An 18,645-nucleotide genomic window follows, 5' to 3' on the forward strand; every position below is an offset into this window, starting at 1 on the left:
GTGCTGGCATTTTTAACAATAAAAAAAATATACTTTTACAACTTACATTTTGAAAATAGTTTTGCAAAAGCAACCATTTTATAGCCTACTTTTTAAAATTGAATGGTCTAAGTTAGAGTATTTGCTATCTAATGTGGAAGTAGTAAATTGTAATTTAAACTAATAATGTGTGTTTTAATGTTACTCAAATACTTTTAATTGGTACCAGAACAATTTGGGTATTAATATATTTTACTAAACTTTCTATTATTTATTTTTTGAGGCATTTTAGGCATTTATTTTTATAGGACAGATGGAGATATGAAAGGGGAGAGAAACAGGGAATGACCAGGTGCCCTACTTTCTAATTTTTTAGATACTTTCTACTTCCACCACTGAAATGTTGTCATGTGTTTTGCATAGAAATCCCTGTTCTCAAAATAAACTTAATAACTTGATAATTACATCCATTATAATATTAAAGGTAAAGTTAAAAAGCACAACATGTTTTCTGAATTTTTACAAAATAAAGGAATGAAGTTTAATAAAAGCTGTAATCCAGTGCAGTGTGCAAACATGGCAACAGTGCCATCAAGGGATAAGATTTTCAATTTCTTAAAAAAAATAAAAATTAATCTGTGAACATGAAATTCTGCCACAGATTAACAGAATAATTAACAAGGAAAGAAACGTAATTACCAGAAAGAATCCAAAGATGATATCTTTGAAGGAAAAGTTAGTTTTTTGGCGCCGGGCAGCTCCGCTGGGACTGCAACGCTTTTATTTCACCGGAAGTAGCGGAACCATAACGAAGGGAATGTTTCTGTGTTGCCCTTGGTGGTGCTACAGAAAAATATAGACTGAAAACCTTTCTTTAACTGTCTATGCTGAAAACAGACGAGCTGGTTGTCAGCGATTTACCACCGTTACTAAAGGCTCAGGGATTATTAAACCCGGGCTTTGTTAAACTTTGTGATGGATAATGAGTGTGACGTCTTTTATCGGGAGCTGCCAAAAGTGGTAAGTCACAAATGCATTGGTACATCTTTAGAAAAGAAAGGACTCGGTGGAGTTTAAATTTCTTAAATGTATGATATTTACGTCGACGTGCTAACGTCGGTGTTTTAACCGTCCCCAGGAGCTTCACGCCCATCTCAACGGCTCCGTCAGCTTCCAAACCATCGAGAAACTCATCAGCCGAAAACCGCATCTCAACATTGAACACGGCATGACTGCTATCGGCAAAAGCCAGCGGAGGACACTGGATGAGTGTGTAGAACTTTAATGCAAAGTTTAATATAGCTATCACTAATCATCATTAGACCTAGCGCTACCTAGCTATCTTTAATTGAGGATTATTTCGTCGTCATTTAATTCATTAATTTGATTATTTAACTTAAGTGATGTGATTTTTATGAATATAAATTGTTCAGTGGTTAGCAGTGTGAAGTAGGGCTGCACGATAAGAGGAAAATATGCGCTAACAATAACCATAACAATATTTCTAGTTAAATAAACAGATACAAATAAAACAGATAAAATGTACTCAGTTCTGCCTTTTTGATGCTCTACGTTAAGTAAACTGATAAGATTCAACACATTTGCCACTAAAGGCACCATTAAAAAAAGAATCGTAGTTCCATTTTAACGTTGATTTTTCTACTGATACAGTCTATTAATTAACTCAAAAAATACACGAGTCTTTAGCAATGTGTTTATTGCGTAATGACATTAAAAAACGATTTATTGTGCAGCCCTAGTGTGAAGAGGGTTCTTAAACATTAAAACAACATGGCGCGCATGTCCGCAGGTGTTTTCAGGTCTTCAAGGTCATCCATCAGTTGGTGGACACGGAGGAGGACATCCTGATGGTGAGGATAGGCTGTTTGTTGAAACTAAAATTTGCTGTAATTGACTTTTGTCTAACTTATATATACGTATACGAATATCAGTAACAGGTGTTTCTTTTCTTTCTTCCCAGGTGGCTACAGATGTTATCAAGGAGTTTGCAGCTGATGGTGTCAAATATTTAGAGCTGAGAAGTACACCAAGGGAGGAGAGAAACACAGGTAAAGATGTTAACATGGAGCCTAATACTTTGATGATGTGATTTAATGACAGGATTGTTTTATCAAATTATTAGGCTTATAAGTTTATTATCTTTTTCCTATAGGATTGACTAAAAAAAGATATGTTGAAACTGTCATAAAAGCGATCCGACAGTGTAAAAACGAGGGAGTGGACATTGATGTCAGGTAGGCATAGACTGTATTAGGGCTGCACGATATGCGGAAAATATGCGATACACAATAATGTTGTTGAGTATCGCAGTAACGATATAACTTGTGATAATTAAAGTTCTGCAATTTTGCTGCCTTCATTATTCTGCTAAACAAAACACATTGCTTGCATAATTTAAAACAAATGAAAGTAAATCATCTCCAACATTCTTTTATTGAACAGAGAACACATTGATTAGAATATATAAGTCACCACTAAACAATGACAGTTATATTTTAAAGTGCATTTTTCCACAGTTATTTTCTTTCAACTAACACAAAAAATCTCGGAGTTTCTTTCTCGATATGTCACTGCCTTTCGCGATGTGTTTATTCCGCCAGTTGATACTGCTATAAAAAACAGTAGAGGGTTTTCCCGACGCATCATCAGACCGTGGAGGTACCAAGCACAGGCACTGAAGTAGATCCCAAACGTCGTCAAGGAAAATGTTTAATTATTGCCGTGTTTAAGGTTGTACCAATAGGTCAGACCGAGAAAAACATTCGGAATATTATCAACTTCCAAAAGTTATAAAAAACCAGTGAGAGGAATGCCAGAAGTTATCAGAGGACAGAAGGTGCTTGTGGTTGGCCAAGCTCAAACTCACTCAGATTGTGTACAGTGTAGATAGCCAACTGGGGCTCTTTGAAATGAAAAAAAAATGATTGAGAGTCTATTACACCTTAAGAATCCCAATGACATCATACAGTTAAGGTTAAGTTTATTTAAAGACGTTATTGCATGACTTACTTTGGCATTCACAACACAACGGTTGTTAATGACTTGGTACTGCGTCTCCCTCAACCATCCACACACCACATGGTTATAGGCCTCCAAACCTTTGTAGGAGTTAAGGTCTGCCACTGTGTATGGGCTCGGCGAGAAAACCAGGTCGTTGACTATGGATCCAAGAAAAGGGAGCCAACTTGTAGGGATTTGCACTGCCAATAAACTGTAATTTCTCAAAATAATGCTCCTTTTCTTGTGGTTCAAGTCTTTCCCTACATGCCGTTGCATCTTGGACGCTTTTCTTTTTTTTTTTTTGATATGACTACATTCCCTAAAAGTATTTCATGTGCACAATCCATCTCCAATCCGACTCCATTGTACTCCGTTCAGTTGTTTACACCAAATATCACCGCGCATCTGGGTTACTGCCCAGAACGTCACGTCGGTGAAAGCCGTGATATATTGTGCAGCCCTAGACTGTATTATTTCAGTGTGCAACAAATCCAGAAATGTGTCTCAGGTGTGTGGGGTGTGTCTGTGTTGGACCATGATTGGCTGATGATAAAACCACACTGCATAATGTGTTCCTGTTATGATCCAGTAACTGTGCTGGCCACAGTAGTGCACGGTTCTTAAGGTGTCCATTTGTCCTGAAGGTTTCTGGTGGCAATTGATCGCAGGAATGGGACTGACGTTGCCATGGAGACAGTGAAGCTTGCTGAGGAGTACATGTTGTCTACTGATGGTTTGGTGGTAGGACTTGACCTCAGTGGAGATCCAACGGTCAGTAAAATTAATAGTTTTACTCTGAATTTTATGCATCTTTTGAGTTGAAACACCCACTTTTTGATTACTATAGATTTTCTCGTAATAGCTAAAAACAAATACTGTTATTGAAAACATAATGACTTGGATCTTGGTGTTAACATATTGTGCCTTTTACAGGTGGTAGGTGGTCTGATTAAAATTACACTTTTACTTCTGTTATTGAGCATCATGAGAATTAAAACCCCTTCCAGTAAGGTACCATTTGGTTGAGAGTAAAAAAGCAGCATAGCAAAACTTAATTTTGTCGCTTACCGAAAATGTGATCTTTGCATTCAACTGACTGCGGTACAATTTGCCGAGGTCTTCCGGTAATAGCTTTGACTTATCCCAGTATGGCAGATTACTTCTTTTTTTTTTAAGTGCCAAAACTATGACTTAGACCTTGTTAACAGTTTTTACATTTTACAGTTGGTGGGTGTATTTCTCCAACGGGAGGATTGCTGCTGGATTTTGTCACAATATTTCTGTTAATTAATGTACTTTTAATTTTAAGGTTGGTCATGGAAAAGACCTAATTCCTGCTCTACAGAGGGCCAAGAACTGTGGACTGAAGTTGTCACTGCATCTCTCAGAAGTATGAGCATAACATTTTTAAGGTATTCGTCATCTTTCGTCACGTTATCTGTGAGTGAGCTGACATAACAACAAACACTGTTGCAGGTACCTACCCAGCTGGAGGAGTCGGAGATACTGTTGAACCTTCCTCCAGACAGGATTGGTCACGGCACCTTCTTGCATCCTGAAATGGGTGGATCTCAAAGTCTTGTTGACAAAGTGGTGCAGAACAACATACCGCTGGGTAAGAGTGAGATGAAATTATTACATTTCTTTGGTGTGCAATGTAAGCTGACTTGTTTTTTGAGTTCTTAAATTTCTTTGTCTTGTAGAGCTTTGCCTGACATCAAATGTCAAAGGACAAACTGTACCGTGTTACTCCAAACATCATTTCAAGTACTGGTACCAGATGGGCCATCCAAGTGTGATTTGTGTAAGTGTATTCTTTTTGCACCTCACAGACAGTGATGCCAACATTATTAATACGCTTATTTGTTACAGGTTTTTCTCACAAACTCCTTTTTTTCCCCCAACTAAACCAAACGTTTTTTAATGCTATACACCATACTATACAATTGTTTTATGTTGTGACTTTTTTTTTGATGTGTTATAACTTTTTATGACTAATTTCATAACATGGCTATCTTGCCATGACACATACCAGAGATGCACCGGTATTAAACTGTTATTTAACAAGTAAGTAAATTGAAAAGCATAAGCAAGGCATGTCGCATGTGAAAGTCAGTTAATCAGTAATGTAGGGTGTTCTTGTAGGACAGTGTGGCGTGTTCTGATTGTACAAAAAGCGCAAAGGAGGACCAAAGATAAACTTAAAATGCCACATCACCATGGAGGGTACTTATTGGAGAGAGATAGCGAATGAGTATAATCTTGGTGCAGCAGGCCCAGGTTCCACCAGAAGGAACTGATAACTAGCCCAACCCACAATCATCCAATTGAACACACAAACACTGCTGATTGATACTATGACTTTTTTTTAATGGAATACTATACTTTGACTTTTTTGACATACTATATACTTTCTTTTTTATGAACTGACTTTTTTGACATAATCTACAATGACTGACATACTGTACTATTCTTACTTTTAAAATTCATACTGACTTTTTATGACACACTATGACCTACTATACTTTTGACATACTTGTTTTTTTTATTGCATACAATACTGACATTCTTTATGATATACTATGTTTCTTTTTGGAAATAGGCTGGCGCCGTAAATTGTCATCAAAACTTTGAGAACCCTTGATGTAGAGAGAATGCCTTATGGTGGGAAAAAATCTAAAGTTCACCATTAATATTTTTTATTCTTTGTCACATTACAGACTGATGATAAGGGAGTCTTCAGTACAAACTTGTCTCAGGAATATCAGCTGGCAGCTTCAACCTTTGGTCTCAGTCGTGAAGCCGTGTGGAAACTCTCCCAGCAGGCCATAGACTACATATTTGCACCAGACACGGTGAAACAGCAGCTCAAACAGAAGTGGATAGAAATACAGCCTCAGGTCTTCAAGTGACTAGTTCAGTCAAACCTACAGCCAACCATACCTCAAGTTTCTGTTTAAAAGACTTTTCCTATAACATTTTACAAGTCTTTGTTATTTCAAACATTTTCCCAGTATTTTAGTTGTCATGGATTTCTACAAAGTAAATTAAACCTATATCTTACAAGTGTGTTATCTTTTGATGATATGCAGTTTCTGTGCAGTGTTGTACACAGCATGAATCAAGGCAACAAACTTGTTATGAAATACTTTAGAAATGCAGATGTATTTGGACAGCAGAATTAAAAAAAAAAAAATCTGCTTAGGATAAAAGAAATGACAGCAGATATCCAGTCCTTTCGGTGTTTTTCAGTATCTGCAAGTCAGTCCAAGATTATACAAACTTAAAAATATCAAATCAATGGAACCTGTGCGTACACACTGTTCTGACCAGCACTGTTTACGGTCAAGCTTTTTTCCCAAATTTGCCATGCTTGTCCTTGCTCTTCTTGAATTTGCTGTGTTGCATTTCTTTCTTCTTTATTTTCCCATGCTCGGGAGCCCCATTGCTTGCTTTGGCGTTTCCCCCGTCCAACTTTCGCTTCTTGTCACTGTTGAGTAGGAAATTGTTACAAACATTTACAACAACCAATACTTACATAACAACCAAACTATTGCCAGAACTACTGAATGCTACTGCACCTCTTGATGCTGATGATAGTAGTGTTCCCTGCTTTCTTCAACACCTGGTCCCATTCCTCATCATCTCCACGGATCTTGTACCTGTAAACACAACAGGACATAATTACAAATACAGTAAACGCTACACACAAATAGTTACTAAAGGACATCCCTTCCAAAGCTCATACTCACTCTTCCATGTCCATTTCCTTCACTTTCTCTACATCCTGCTTGTGTCTCTCTTCAAACTCTTTAGCTGCTTCATTCTGTCAGTGACAAATATATTTTTCTCAAACAAAAGGTAAGGGAATGCAAATAACAGTTTATCATTAATGTGTTGATTCTTTTCAGTTAATTGCAATCTATAAAATAGAGAAAAAACACTTTGCATTTTTCTAGGGCTCAAGGTGACCCTGACAAACAGCTCCAAATCCAACAATATTTAATTTACAAGTCTATAAAAAGAAAAGCAACACATTCTCACATTTAAAGCTGAAACCAGCAAATTTTTTGCATGTTTGCTAATAAATGACTTAAATGATAAATCTAAATTGTTCACCACATACCAGATCATCATTAAGGCTTCTGACCGTCGGCTCCATGGAAACATCTTTAGTGGTCGCCATCTTTGCCTCAATAGCTTTTTCTTGGATGCTGGTGAAGACCTAGGATAGTAAACACATTAAAAAGGTATTAATGTTGTTTTTATGGCTTCTTCTTTATATCATATCATTCAATGGATTAGGACTTCAAGACTTACTTGAACAATTTTCCGGATTAGACGGTTGAAGAGGCCCATGAGTTGCGAGCTTGGGAGTTCAATTTCCTTTTCCAACTGTTCTACTGATTTGTGCTGTAACCCTATGCCCAGCAGTAATGCCTACGAAAGAACAGGGACAATCAACAACTGTATCACAATCTATTCTATCACAACAAAACTGTATTCATGACAAGCAACAGACCAAAACCAATGGGGAATCTTACACACTGTGCCGCGGAGAGAGAGATGTCACCGAGCTGCTTGAGGAAAAACAGGCGAGACACTGTTGGGATCAGGTCCATGATGAGGTGGTAGTCCACCATGCTCCTCGAATACAACTCCAGACGTTTGAGGTCGTAGGGGCTAAAATGGGATGCCAGCTCGGCGCTACTGAGAACTGTGAAGGTCAAAGACAAGTTAGATCAGGTCTGCGAGTTGCAGAGAAAACCTGATCACGTCAGTTAGTAGAGGAGTCTTACTACTCGTCTCCTCCTTGGACTTCTTGTTCTGCAGGATGCTGAGCGACAGGCTTGGATGGAAGCGGCTGAACTGGTAGGAGAGGAGGGACAGGAAGCGCCGGCGGAAATCTGAGGAAAACAAAAACTGTCAGTCCATAATATTCAAACAAACCAGACCAGTAGTGCAGGAAAAGTTGTGGAAATTCACCTTTCCAGAATGCAGACAGCCACTGGCTCTGCTCTGGGGCTTCATCTGTGTTCAGCTCCTTTAGCATCACGCAAGAGTGCTCTCCTGTCAAGTCATTCTGGGACAACCACACACCAATCATTACAACATGTGACAACAGCACAATGTACAGAAACATGCAAGAACATGTATTTTATACTTACAGGGGTTTGTCTTAAGTAGACTGGAGTATAACCCGCTTTCCTCCAGAACCTGTTGCAAGAGTTTTTGACATTTCTAAATCTGCAAAAAATATTACAATCACTTCACACTCTCCATATTCAAATAAACTCACTTGAGTAGCTGTGTAGTAAGACCATAGGAAACTCCTAGATAGTCCAGTCTCTCTGCTCTCCTCTCACTCAGCTTTAGCAGCAAAGGAGGGAGTTTCTTCCGTGGAGTGATCACCTCCTCCAGCAAACTGACCGCCTGGACAACAAGAGACACCAACAAGGCTATTGTCACAGAAGAGGGCATTTAATGTGCTTTATCTAATCTCTAAATTGTATTCTTACTCTAGTTACAAGTCATGTGAGTAATGAATATCTTCCAAATACAGTTGAATACATTCATTGTGTTACCTCACTGCTGACGGATGTGATCTCATTGTGATTTGACGGTGTACTCTCATCCACGGTGGGAAACTTGCCCTCATAGTACATCTGCAGCAGTTGGAGAGCTCTGGAGCCGTAGCCCATCTGGTGGTTAGAAGGAAAACCAGTTACGTATAGTACATCCAGAGGAATTAAACACTGGACAAATACGCTGAGGACTTTGCAAACTCTTACCCCTTGGTAGTCCGGATTGACAGCAATTCTCACCACTCTGCCTCCAGAGAGGCCGCCGAACTCTGGGTCTTGGAACTACAAAGGAAAGAGCAGATTGTAATTCAGATTTGTGTCTGTGGAAACGTGAGCTGTAAGGATTTTGTCAAAAGCTTTGTGACTAGCGTGTACCTGTTCTGACACCGTCCAGGGAATGAGGTCACCAGAGGCTTTCTTCCCTCTGGACAGACTGTTTAGGATGGACTGCCGAGATATTTCTCCCTCCAGACACACCTGAGGGAAAAAGGAAGAACAAAAACATAAGTCTAGTCTTGACAAATGAAAAAATTAGGGGGGGGGATGAAGTTGTGTCTGAATGCTTTAGGTAAGTTAGGACTGGCTGATTTGGTGGAGGTCTTTCTTCTGAAAGGGTCTCACCTGCACCACAGCGAGGACCTCAGGTAGTGAGTTCTGTGTGGGAGGAACAGGTGGAAGGAGGCAGAAGAGGTGATGGGCCGGAGCGTCGGACAACATCTGCAGGTCGTTTGGTGAATTCTGGATTCCGAGAAAACATTTGAGTCAGTGAATAAACCCAAGGTTGACTCAACACTGTATGCAACAAGTTATATGGACAAAAGCTAATAAGATCACCTTGTAGTGCGATGCCACATAGAGGGCCATCAACCTCTGCAGGAAAGCCTCCGATGCCTTGTGGTAACAGAATAGTGTGTCTCTGTTCACATAATATCTGGACAGTGTGGGTTTAGGAGTGTGTCTCTCTCAGAAAAATCCGCAAAGAAGCATTTAGTTACATGATTTACAGTGGTATACAAAAAATTACAGATTTATTACAAACAACCTGATATCCTGCCATTTGAACCTCTATTGGTCTGTCGGATTATCTGATTAACATAAGATTATGTTTTAGTCCAATACAAGAAACTTTCTGGGTACGCCTTAAGGTAAATTCTATCTTTAGAAATATTTTAAGTGGATATGTGATTAACAAGAGCACAGAGATGAATGGTTTATTATTTTAATACCTCCTAGTTAATATTATAGAGCAGGCAATAATCAATTAATCATTCACTTTGACTTTCATGCAAACATTTTCTTTCACATTTGCTGCTTTTTTGTCTTATTTGGTAGTAAATTGATTATTATTATAATATTTGTGCATTTTCTGACCAAGCAATCAATGGTAAGTAATCAGCAGACTGATCAATATTTAAAGTAATCATTATTTGCAGCCCTACTCTAAATGTTTGTTTACACCTAGAAAAACGTTTATTCACAGCAATGCTGTCCCACCATCTTTATATTGATTCTACAGCTCTATCACACATGTCGCCCTGGATATTGTTATTTCTTCCCTCCTTTTTAAGTTATGAAACCTTTGTGTCAGTGCTCCATGACCAAAAAGGCATTGGCAGAAAGACTGGAGTCGGTCCTGGGTGGTAGTGGCTGCCCACTGCTCCTATGTAGGCCTATAGGATGGGTTAACTGCAGATGACAGTGAGAGCCATTTAACATGCATAAAAGGATACAGGTCACAAGTCTGTGGAAGTGGGCATCCAGAAATGAGCCTGGGTATGTTCAGACAGTCCAGACAGAGCAGGTCATTCAGCCACTTCTCAACAGCGTCCCCTGGAGCATACCGAATGGACTCGTGAAGAGAAACCTCAATGAGGGAACGAGCTGTGAACAGAGACAGATAAACAGCAGTCAGTCCATCCGTTTTCTGACAGTTCTCCCACATTGGACAACGCCAGATAAGGATTGAGTTTGGTTCCAGACCCATTGCCGTGTCTAGGTGAGCCCAGCTAAATCTAGTCCACATTCCACACTAGCGCTGGTTCCACGTCCCTAGAACCAGTCTATTATCCCAGAGGGCAGCATGCCTAGGTCCCCGTATTAACCCTCACCAGCGAGCTTTCCTTTTAGGTCTGGCTCCGGGAAGGGGGGGGGGGGGCCTGGTTACACCGAACACACAGACATTTACCTGTTGCTAGCCTCTCTGTGTTGGTGCTCCTGTTCTCGGCTGACATGCTCTGCTGACTGTCTGCACTCTGCTGCCTCAACTGCTGAATCAGTTTGAGGGAAAGAGAGCGCCCGGTGCCTTCATAGCTGTGATCCAAAGAGAAGCAAAAGGAAAACTGGTCAGGAATGTAAATAGCAAGAGATGAAATGATAAGGCAACTCATCGATCAGCAGAAATATTATACACTACGTGTAATCCATCACTGGTTACAGCTTTCCAAATGCTATTTTTTGTTCTTTCAACAATTTTCCACAGCATGGCACTTACTCGCCTTTTTTGGTTTTTAATTCAGAAAAAAAAATCCCTGGTACCTGCCAACAGCTACTATTTTTAGTACTACCTCAGTCGAGGTGAAAACCTGCAGACTACTGATTGGTCGGAGAGAATAGTCACTATAGGCGGCGAGTAACAAATTAGTGAACAAATTAGTTTCTAAAGAAGCTACTTGCTTCTTCTAGCTTCTTTAGAAACTAATTTGTCTTCTGGCTGTGGCAAAAACAACACACCTTCAACGTTCTGTGTATATGTGTGTGTATATGCGTGTGTGTGTGTTGGTTAGGTCATGGCAGTTTCCTGCTATGACGGCCGACCACGGCTCACCTCACGCATATGAGGCGGTACTAATCTGCAATAGAAAAAGAAGGACAGGGCACCGCAGCCGAGTCGAGCTGAGCCAAACAGGTACCATTAATGGAAAAACTCCAGAACTTAACTGAAGGTCTTCGGGGTTTGAACAACTGGTCAAACAAAACAATTTGCAAAGCTATTTCAATATATGAAATTACGTGAAAGACGTTTTTCGTGAATTTGACAATTTATTTACTAAACAATGAAACAAGAATTACAGTGAAAATAATCGTTTCTTGCAGCCGTAAAAAAAATCATTACTATCGCTTATACTTCACTCTTCATTAAATCCATGTTCCTCAAAATAGTTTCTTAAAATGTCCTTGTGTGTTATGTTATTTGAACAAAAGGAAGGTAGCGTTTGATTATGTAAATATCATCCAGCTTTGTTACAGACCCGTTGATGGTGGAGGCCATGAAAACCAGATAAGGTCCCAGCAGTTTCTTAACCAGAGGAAGAGGGATGGCTGCAGCCTCATCAATGACCAGCAGTTCAGCCTGGCCCAGCTTCACTGCATCACCTGGGTGGATGTACTGTTGGTCAAATGAACAGGACGGTCAGATAAGAGTAATTCACTTACTATGAAGAACAGCAGAGATGGAGAAGAGTGGTCTGGTCTCGTTTACCTGAATTGTCTGCCGGTGCTCTTTGAAGACGTTCACCCGCACCACAGCTTTGTTGAACTCTGGATTCAACGACTGAATGATTTCATAGTCAAGATGCTCCTACCAATGCAAAAGGGGGATTTGAAGCGGTGTGTGCTAACAGGATGAGTGTACTGTCGCTGATACAGGAAAAAGCCCCTCCGGCAGCCTACCTGATACTGCAGCGCATCAAAACCTTTGAATATGAACTCAAACATGGTATGGAGGTTGTCTGGGCTCGGTGAGGTTACAAAGATATTGGAGTAGCTGTAAAGAATGACGGGAAATCATTAGCAGACAATTTTGAGACAATACAATAAACAATGCTGATATATTTGTAGGACAGATTACAGAAAACTAATCTGTACCCAAAAGCCACAGCTCCAGCGACAGCCAGCCCCAGTGCTGCAGACTTGCCTCGGCCACGGGCAGCAGTTAGAGTCACGGTGCTCCTCAGAGTCTTCTCTGAGATCGCCTCAATGAACTTGAGCACACCTTTAGCCTAAAAGGACCAAACAAACCCCGAAAGTTACACTTGGAAATGCTGATGCTGAGGTTTCTTTCTGTAGCAACACTGTTGTGATACGTTAGTGAAGCGCTGGTTACTTGAAATTGTATTGGAGCATTGATCAATAGTTATGGTCTGTAAATGTATAAAGTGGCTCTTTAGTGGGAGGTCCTCACCTGGTCCATAGTTCTGCAGCTATCCACTAACACACCCACAGGCTGAGTGTCCTGAAGGGACTCCTTCAGATCCTTCAGCTCCTGTTCTCGTGGAGATAAACCGTCCTCCTGAAGGGAATGAGACAACTGCTCAGAAATCAGGGAGCCTGAAGACAAGTAAGCAAACTGTATTTATGTAGCACAAAGTACTTAATGGAAGTGAGGAAAAAAAGAAGGAATGAAAGAGACAAACGAGGCATTTTTTAAGTACAAAAAGTGTACAAAAAAACTCAAAATATTAACTTGTAAAATCAAAAAAGAATTCCACAAGAAATAAGTGAGTTTGAATTGGCTTTGTAAAAAGTGCACTGGTTTGTCTTCACGAGGCTATTCCAACGTTAACGAGTCACAGATCACCTTCAGGTTTTTTTACCTGACCTTGGAACAGCCAGAAGTCTCCTTGGGAGACCTGAGGCTCCTCCAAGTGGTAACAACTCATTAAAGAGGTATGATCACAAGAGTCAAGTTTTGAGAGCAGTCTAAGTCTAAAGGAGACATCGAGCCAGTGGAGAGAAGCAAAAAGCAATGCAATGTGATCTACATTTTAGACAAACAAGCATAGAATTGTGCTTTTTGCTTTGATTGTTGTGGCTCTCCGAGTCGCTGGATGGAAACAGAAACGTTCTGGTTGATAACTGACTCAAATGAATAATCGCTTATCAAGCTAATTGCAGATTCATTTCTGTTGATCAACTAATTGATTGAACAACTATCATTTCTACTCTAACATAATTACCTGAGTCTTCGGAGGAACAGGTGAGATGTTTGCCATGTGGCTGGAGATTGGAAGGATGTTTAGCTGGTCATCAATGACAACACAGTTTTTGCAGGATGCCAATGACAGAATAAATCTAGAAACAGTGAAACAAAATTATTAAATATTGTTACACTGTTGGCTACAAATGCACCAAATTCCACGAGAGTCGGCTGAAGACTTCTTACCTCTCATTGAACCTTCCCACCACATCCTGATGAGCCTCGGTGCGGTAGCGAGAGTGCACGTCCTAGATAAAAACAGCAATCCCAAGTCAAGCGAACAGAGTGTGACATGTGTGGCGATGTAACCGGTAATAAACTTACCATAGTCATTGTGTACAGCTGCTTGAGAGAGTTCATTGTCCTGAGCAGAATCACCACTATACCACCTCCTTCTACAGTCTCAACGGTTCTCGCTAAGAGATTCGGAGTTAGAGCTTCAAAGTCCTGTGTGACACAGAAAACACTTTTAAGAGTCTATTTGCCACAGTTATGTGTCTACAGCAGTGGTTTCAAACCTTTTTTGAATTGTGAGCCAACACAAATTAATATTTTGTGTCCTTTGATACATCCTGGGTGCCCCTGGTCTACAGGTGAGAGGAGTAACTCACCTGCAAGACGCACATGCCGTAGGTGTTTCCCAGGATCTTGTGCGTTTCGTTGTAGTAACAGTATCGGATGTTGGTTGCAGCGATGAACAGTTCAAACGGGTCATCCTGATTCAGATTCAGTGTGCCGGTTTTTATTTTCTTCTGCAGCTGTCTCATGCGTTTCTTCCGATTGCTGTTTGACAAATCCAATAGATAAGATACACCTTTATTGACCATAAGCGGGTACATTTAGATGTGGCAGCAGTACAACAGAACCACCAAAGGAAGTATAGATATCTCCTTTTTGAGTTACATCTCTGAGGGGAGTTCACGCTCACCTGCTGAATCCCAGGTCTTTTTTGTAGCACCAGAGTACAGAAGGTCTTGCTCTGACGGCGGCTTTAGACAGCATGTGATGCAAAATGACAACCTGGATCAGAGGCAGATTTTATTGGTTTTTAATGTCAAATGCAAAGGCACTTACATAAAATTGAATTGAAATTAATACATTTGCCTGAGAGAACAGGAAAGGGACAGATTACCTGATCTCTCCCTCGATCTCCCACCACCACAAATATGGAGCGATGCTGCAGAGCGACTCCATTCTCTATCTGGACACGAATCCGGTTGTCTACCTTCTTGCGGACTGTTGCCATCGTCTCACTGCTCCTGACAGGTCAGAAAACACATCACGTTAAGAGAGAATTATCAAAAATACAATGCGACATAAACGGCGCAGTAGCATCCACAAAGTGGTGCATCAAATCAAAAGGAGGGAGGATTGAGTGGAGCTAACTTGCAGCCAAAACAAATGTTCTTAATTTTTTGTTATAGTTTTGAGTATAATTAATGGCAGCAGGGAAATTAAAATCTGAAGAAATATAAAATTAACGCATCGTTTCAAACACTCAACTTATTTACCTTCTGTTACAAACTGGTTGTTGTTTAATCTCTTTGCACTTCCAACAAGTCGAGATGTGAAATTTACACGCCAGCCATCATGCTGTTGATACACTCACGTGGAGACAGACGTTAATGGAGGACCCCGACGTGACGTAAAAACTGCGCGACGGTCTCCTTGTAAGTGTGCCGGTGATGCCCCGAATTTGGTCTGCTAGGTGGAGTCTAGCCTGCATGCCAGCCGAATTTAGCCCCGCCCACACTCTATTGCGGAAAGTTCATATTCTGACTAAAATGTGAGTATGAAAACGTCGGGCTGGGAATTATCCACAACTGAACCGATTAGTTGATAGCATTCACTGTCAAATGTGAATGTTGCTGCTTTTCTGAATGTTGCTGGCCTTTTTCTGCCTACTTTGTCTTAAGTAGACTGGAGTATAACCCGTTTTCCTCCAGAACCTATTGCAAGAGTTTTTGACATTTCTAAATCTGCAAAAAATATTACGATCACTTCACATTCTCCATATTCAAAGAAACTCACTTGAAACTCACATGCTTACCCAACAAAGCATTGACGCGTGGACTTTTATTTCACTTTTCAAAGTTTGTTGGCATTAGAAATTACATTTAGCAAGGCCAAGTGACACTTCAAAACAAAATTGCTTATAGTTGTGGTTAAAAAATAAATAAAAATACATGCAACAAATTTGGATGACAAAAACTTTTGGTCTGGTACAAAAATTCATAAGTAGCCTTCATTTGTAACTTTAATTTATATTTGTCGAATTAAATAAGGGTTGTGAGCGGAATGTTAATTCTGTGTCACGTCAGCAGCTGCAGGCCTACCCTGATCCGCCACGCAGCGGTACCGTTCATAACTGGCTGCTGAAAACTAAGGTAACAAATACAAGTTAAGACTGTACAGCAGAAAATTGAGGCTGAAGCATGGGTATGCAACACAACTTTATTGAAACTCTTGAAGCAACATCAATTTACAAACAAGGAAACGGGAGCTCATTAAACATAAAAACGCCTTTTAAGAACTAAAATGACAGAAAAGAACCGAGAAGGGAAATAAACTCCCAAGGGTTGGACCAGCAGTGGCAGGTGCATTTTTTTATACAAAAAATAACTTATGAAATCTTTCAAGTTTACAGGAATATTGTAACACACGGCTTGTGTAAATCGATGATTGGATTTACAGCTCAGCTTGTGTTTCAGACTTTAAATGATTTAATATTTCCAAATATCAAAGCAGGCATTACTTTGATTTAAGAGACAGGAAAAATACCACTGATGAAGAACATAAAAATAAAAAGAGGACATGAGTGAGCTGGGGCAAATGCATTCTTGAATTTTGAATTTTCAGTGTGGTGCAGGTTAGTCAGTCACAGTCATTATGAAAGCTCTTTCAGGATCGTATTGCCTGAGAGCTGCCTCTTGACACTCCTCTGGGTCCCTGACCAGCTCCACGCTTGTAGTTTGGTTGGTAACCATCCTTGAGCAACAGAGACAAAAAAAGAAAGACATTTTTGATACTATTCCAACATACAGCAAAATGAAATAACCAGTTGGAAGTCTGAATGCTTCTACTCATACCCTCTGATAATTCCCATTTGAGTAATCCCGAGGTGTGTTGAACTGAGTCTGCCCATAACCAGAGTTTGAAGTGTTGGCGAAAGGAGGACGATAACCATCATAGCCACCTGAAAATACAAAGATTTAAAACTTAAAATGCTTCTTGAGTAGTAGTGGGGGCCGAACAGCAATACTTTTATGGCACTGAACAAAACACTCCGATGCTATGAGTATCGAAAAATTATTGATTTTTTGGTACCTGAGAGCGCGTAATCACAAGCTTACCTGTCTTCTCTGTATATTGACAGAGAGCGGAGCTCAGACACACGCACAGGTGCAGACAGAATAAACTCGAGCAACGTAGGTTGACTCTGCAGTTTTGTGTAAGTCACAGTGAGTCACGGCAATGTCGATAAAAATGGTTTAAAGTGTGGTTACAGTTATTCAAAACATAGACAGCAGTCGCAGTGCTGTTGATGTTATACGTCCTCTGAGACAAGCGGGCACAACAGTTGTTTCTATGCCCTGATGAATGACTGAATGGCTAAGATTGTGCACTTTATTTCTACAGCACCTTTCAGCAACAAGGCAATTCAATAACATTCATTTTCACTTAAACTAGCTCTCTATTATGGTAGTACAATGTTGACAACAGGGCAGTCACCATGTTTATTGTTAAAGCCAGGCTTGACATTACCATTTTGAGGCACTTGTCCTTTGGACATGTACATTTACGTTTCACTTGTCCATGCACAATAGTCACTTGTCCGGGTAAAGATTTTTCTTTTTGTAATTTTGTGTGCATTTTGCTAATGCAGAATTCAAACAAACTGCTGAAAGCATCCAAACACTATCAACATTAAAACAATTCACTTGAAACAAATGTGCCCCAAGAATAGATTTCCCTTTCAATAAGGAAAAAGGATCTTTAGACTTCATAATATATAAAGTAATACTTTGCTCGCCGGTGTGCAATGTATCACCAGAGGTATTGGTAACTGTAACTTATAGCTACTTTATCTAAAATAATTTTGTTGACATAAGATTGTTAACTTTTTTTTATCCCTTCTACAATTTCACTTTCTACCCGGCATTTGCTGATTTACCAGGGGATCCTTTAAAAAGGTGTAGCTACTTTACAGTTGATTATTAGATGATATTTAATCCGGCAAATTGCGGAGCTAAGGTTTTACAATAACTGAGGGACAAACAAGCCGTGGACAATGAGCTGAACAGCGGCCTTGGTATAACATTAGCGGTCCGCTGACTCACTGCCACTGGGTCCAATCTTAGCTGTCCACTGCCCCGGGAACAAAATCTGTAACATTGACGTTATGAGTGGCACATAACGTTAAGTAACATGGCATTTTATCTTGTTAAAGTTTTCACTTGTCCAGTAGGGTAAGTACATTTCTCTTCCACTTGCCCTACAAAAAATGCACTTGTTCCAGACAAGCGGACAAGCTTAAATGTAGAGCCCTGGTTAAAGGTTTGTGTCATTATGCAGTTTGCACTTAAGTCTTTGTTGTTTACATTCCTTTGCCTTTAGTTAGTTAAATATTATCCTGTAAACAATGTAATTTGTGTGTGTGTGTGTGTGTGTGTGTGTGTACATATATGTATATATACAGTGAGGGAAATAAGTATTTGAACACCCTGCTATTCTGCAAGTTCTCCCACTTAGAAATCATGAAGGGGTCTGAAATTGTCATTGTAGGTGCATGTCCACTGTGAGAGACATAATCTCTAAAAAAAAATCCAGAAATCACTATGTATGATTTTTAACTATTTATTTGTATAATACAGCTGCAAATAAGTATTTGAACACCTGTCAGCTACAATTCTCACCCTCAAAGACCAGTTAGTCTTCCTTCAAAATGTCCACCTCAACCCCATTTATTATCCTAAATTATATGCACCTGTTTGAGGTTGTTAGCTCCATAAAGACACCTGTCCACCCCATACAATCAGTAAGAATCCAACTACTAACATGGCCAAGACCAAAGAGCTGTCCAAA

At 39.9% G+C, this 18,645-nt stretch overlaps 3 protein-coding genes across 6 annotated transcripts in view; 1 reads left to right on the forward strand and 2 right to left on the reverse strand.

Annotated features, from left to right (window-relative positions):
* Positions 1 to 734: 734 nt before the first annotated feature.
* adal (adenosine deaminase-like) lies at positions 735 to 6,182 on the forward strand. The gene is made up of 10 exons (XM_034880133.1): positions 735 to 999; positions 1,118 to 1,248; positions 1,790 to 1,850; positions 1,961 to 2,048; positions 2,153 to 2,234; positions 3,645 to 3,771; positions 4,310 to 4,390; positions 4,477 to 4,615; positions 4,704 to 4,804; positions 5,721 to 6,182. The coding sequence occupies exons 1-10, from the start codon at positions 955 to 957 to the stop codon at positions 5,910 to 5,912; spliced, it is 1,047 nt and encodes a 348-aa protein (XP_034736024.1). The 5' UTR covers positions 735 to 954; the 3' UTR covers positions 5,913 to 6,182.
* nat10 (N-acetyltransferase 10) lies at positions 6,077 to 15,213 on the reverse strand. 2 transcript variants are annotated; one of them, XM_034880042.1, is made up of 29 exons: positions 15,072 to 15,213; positions 14,693 to 14,819; positions 14,489 to 14,580; positions 14,172 to 14,343; positions 13,885 to 14,007; positions 13,747 to 13,808; positions 13,541 to 13,655; positions 12,766 to 12,873; positions 12,450 to 12,583; positions 12,255 to 12,348; positions 12,064 to 12,162; positions 11,834 to 11,970; positions 10,771 to 10,895; positions 10,316 to 10,466; positions 9,420 to 9,516; positions 9,207 to 9,323; positions 8,961 to 9,062; positions 8,793 to 8,867; positions 8,586 to 8,702; positions 8,300 to 8,433; positions 8,169 to 8,217; positions 7,987 to 8,083; positions 7,800 to 7,907; positions 7,545 to 7,717; positions 7,321 to 7,440; positions 7,127 to 7,225; positions 6,753 to 6,826; positions 6,582 to 6,662; positions 6,077 to 6,490 (listed from the first exon to the last, which is right to left on the reverse strand). In XM_034880042.1, exons 2-29 carry the CDS (start codon positions 14,804 to 14,806, stop codon positions 6,346 to 6,348), a joined length of 3,114 nt encoding a protein of 1,037 aa, XP_034735933.1. In that variant the 5' UTR covers positions 14,807 to 14,819; positions 15,072 to 15,213; the 3' UTR covers positions 6,077 to 6,345. The 2 variants fall into 2 exon arrangements, with proteins under 2 accessions (XP_034735933.1, XP_034735934.1); XM_034880043.1 differs by having other exon boundaries at positions 14,693 to 14,816; positions 15,072 to 15,194.
* Positions 15,214 to 16,000: 787 nt separating this feature from the next.
* caprin1b (cell cycle associated protein 1b) overlaps positions 16,001 to 18,645 on the reverse strand; it is a 12,709-nt gene continuing 10,064 nt past the window's right edge. For all 3 annotated transcript variants that reach the window (XM_034880088.1, XM_034880087.1, XM_034880086.1), the window contains 2 exons: positions 16,650 to 16,756; positions 16,001 to 16,548 (listed from right to left, as the gene is read on the reverse strand). In XM_034880088.1, coding sequence (XP_034735979.1) covers positions 16,462 to 16,548; positions 16,650 to 16,756 — 194 coding nt within the window. In that variant the 3' untranslated portion in view covers positions 16,001 to 16,461. The remainder of the gene's footprint in view (positions 16,549 to 16,649; positions 16,757 to 18,645) is intronic.

This window comes from Etheostoma cragini, chromosome 8, assembly GCF_013103735.1.
Source record: "Etheostoma cragini isolate CJK2018 chromosome 8, CSU_Ecrag_1.0, whole genome shotgun sequence".
NCBI classification, from domain to species: Eukaryota; Metazoa; Chordata; class Actinopteri; order Perciformes; family Percidae; genus Etheostoma; species Etheostoma cragini.

What these genes read in the sequence shown, in the direction of transcription:
- adal (XM_034880133.1), top strand. Translation starts at nt 955, where the DNA reads ATGGATAATGAGTGTGACGTCTTTTATCGGGAGCTGCCAAAAGTG. An exon ending in GGAGTGGACATTGATGTCAG is followed by an intron (nt 2,235 to 3,644) that starts GTAGGCATAGAC and finishes TTTGTCCTGAAG; the next exon opens with GTTTCTGGTGGCAATTGATC. An exon ending in GCAGAACAACATACCGCTGG is followed by an intron (nt 4,616 to 4,703) that starts GTAAGAGTGAGA and finishes TTTGTCTTGTAG; the next exon opens with AGCTTTGCCTGACATCAAAT.
- nat10 (XM_034880042.1), bottom strand. Translation starts at nt 14,806, where the DNA reads ATGGCAACAGTCCGCAAGAAGGTAGACAACCGGATTCGTGTCCAGATA. An exon ending in ATGTGGCATCGCACTACAAG is followed by an intron (nt 9,324 to 9,419) that starts GTGATCTTATTA and finishes CTCGGAATCCAG; the next exon opens with AATTCACCAAACGACCTGCA. An exon ending in CTCTCTCCGCGGCACAGTGT is followed by an intron (nt 7,441 to 7,544) that starts GTAAGATTCCCC and finishes GTTCTTTCGTAG; the next exon opens with GCATTACTGCTGGGCATAGG.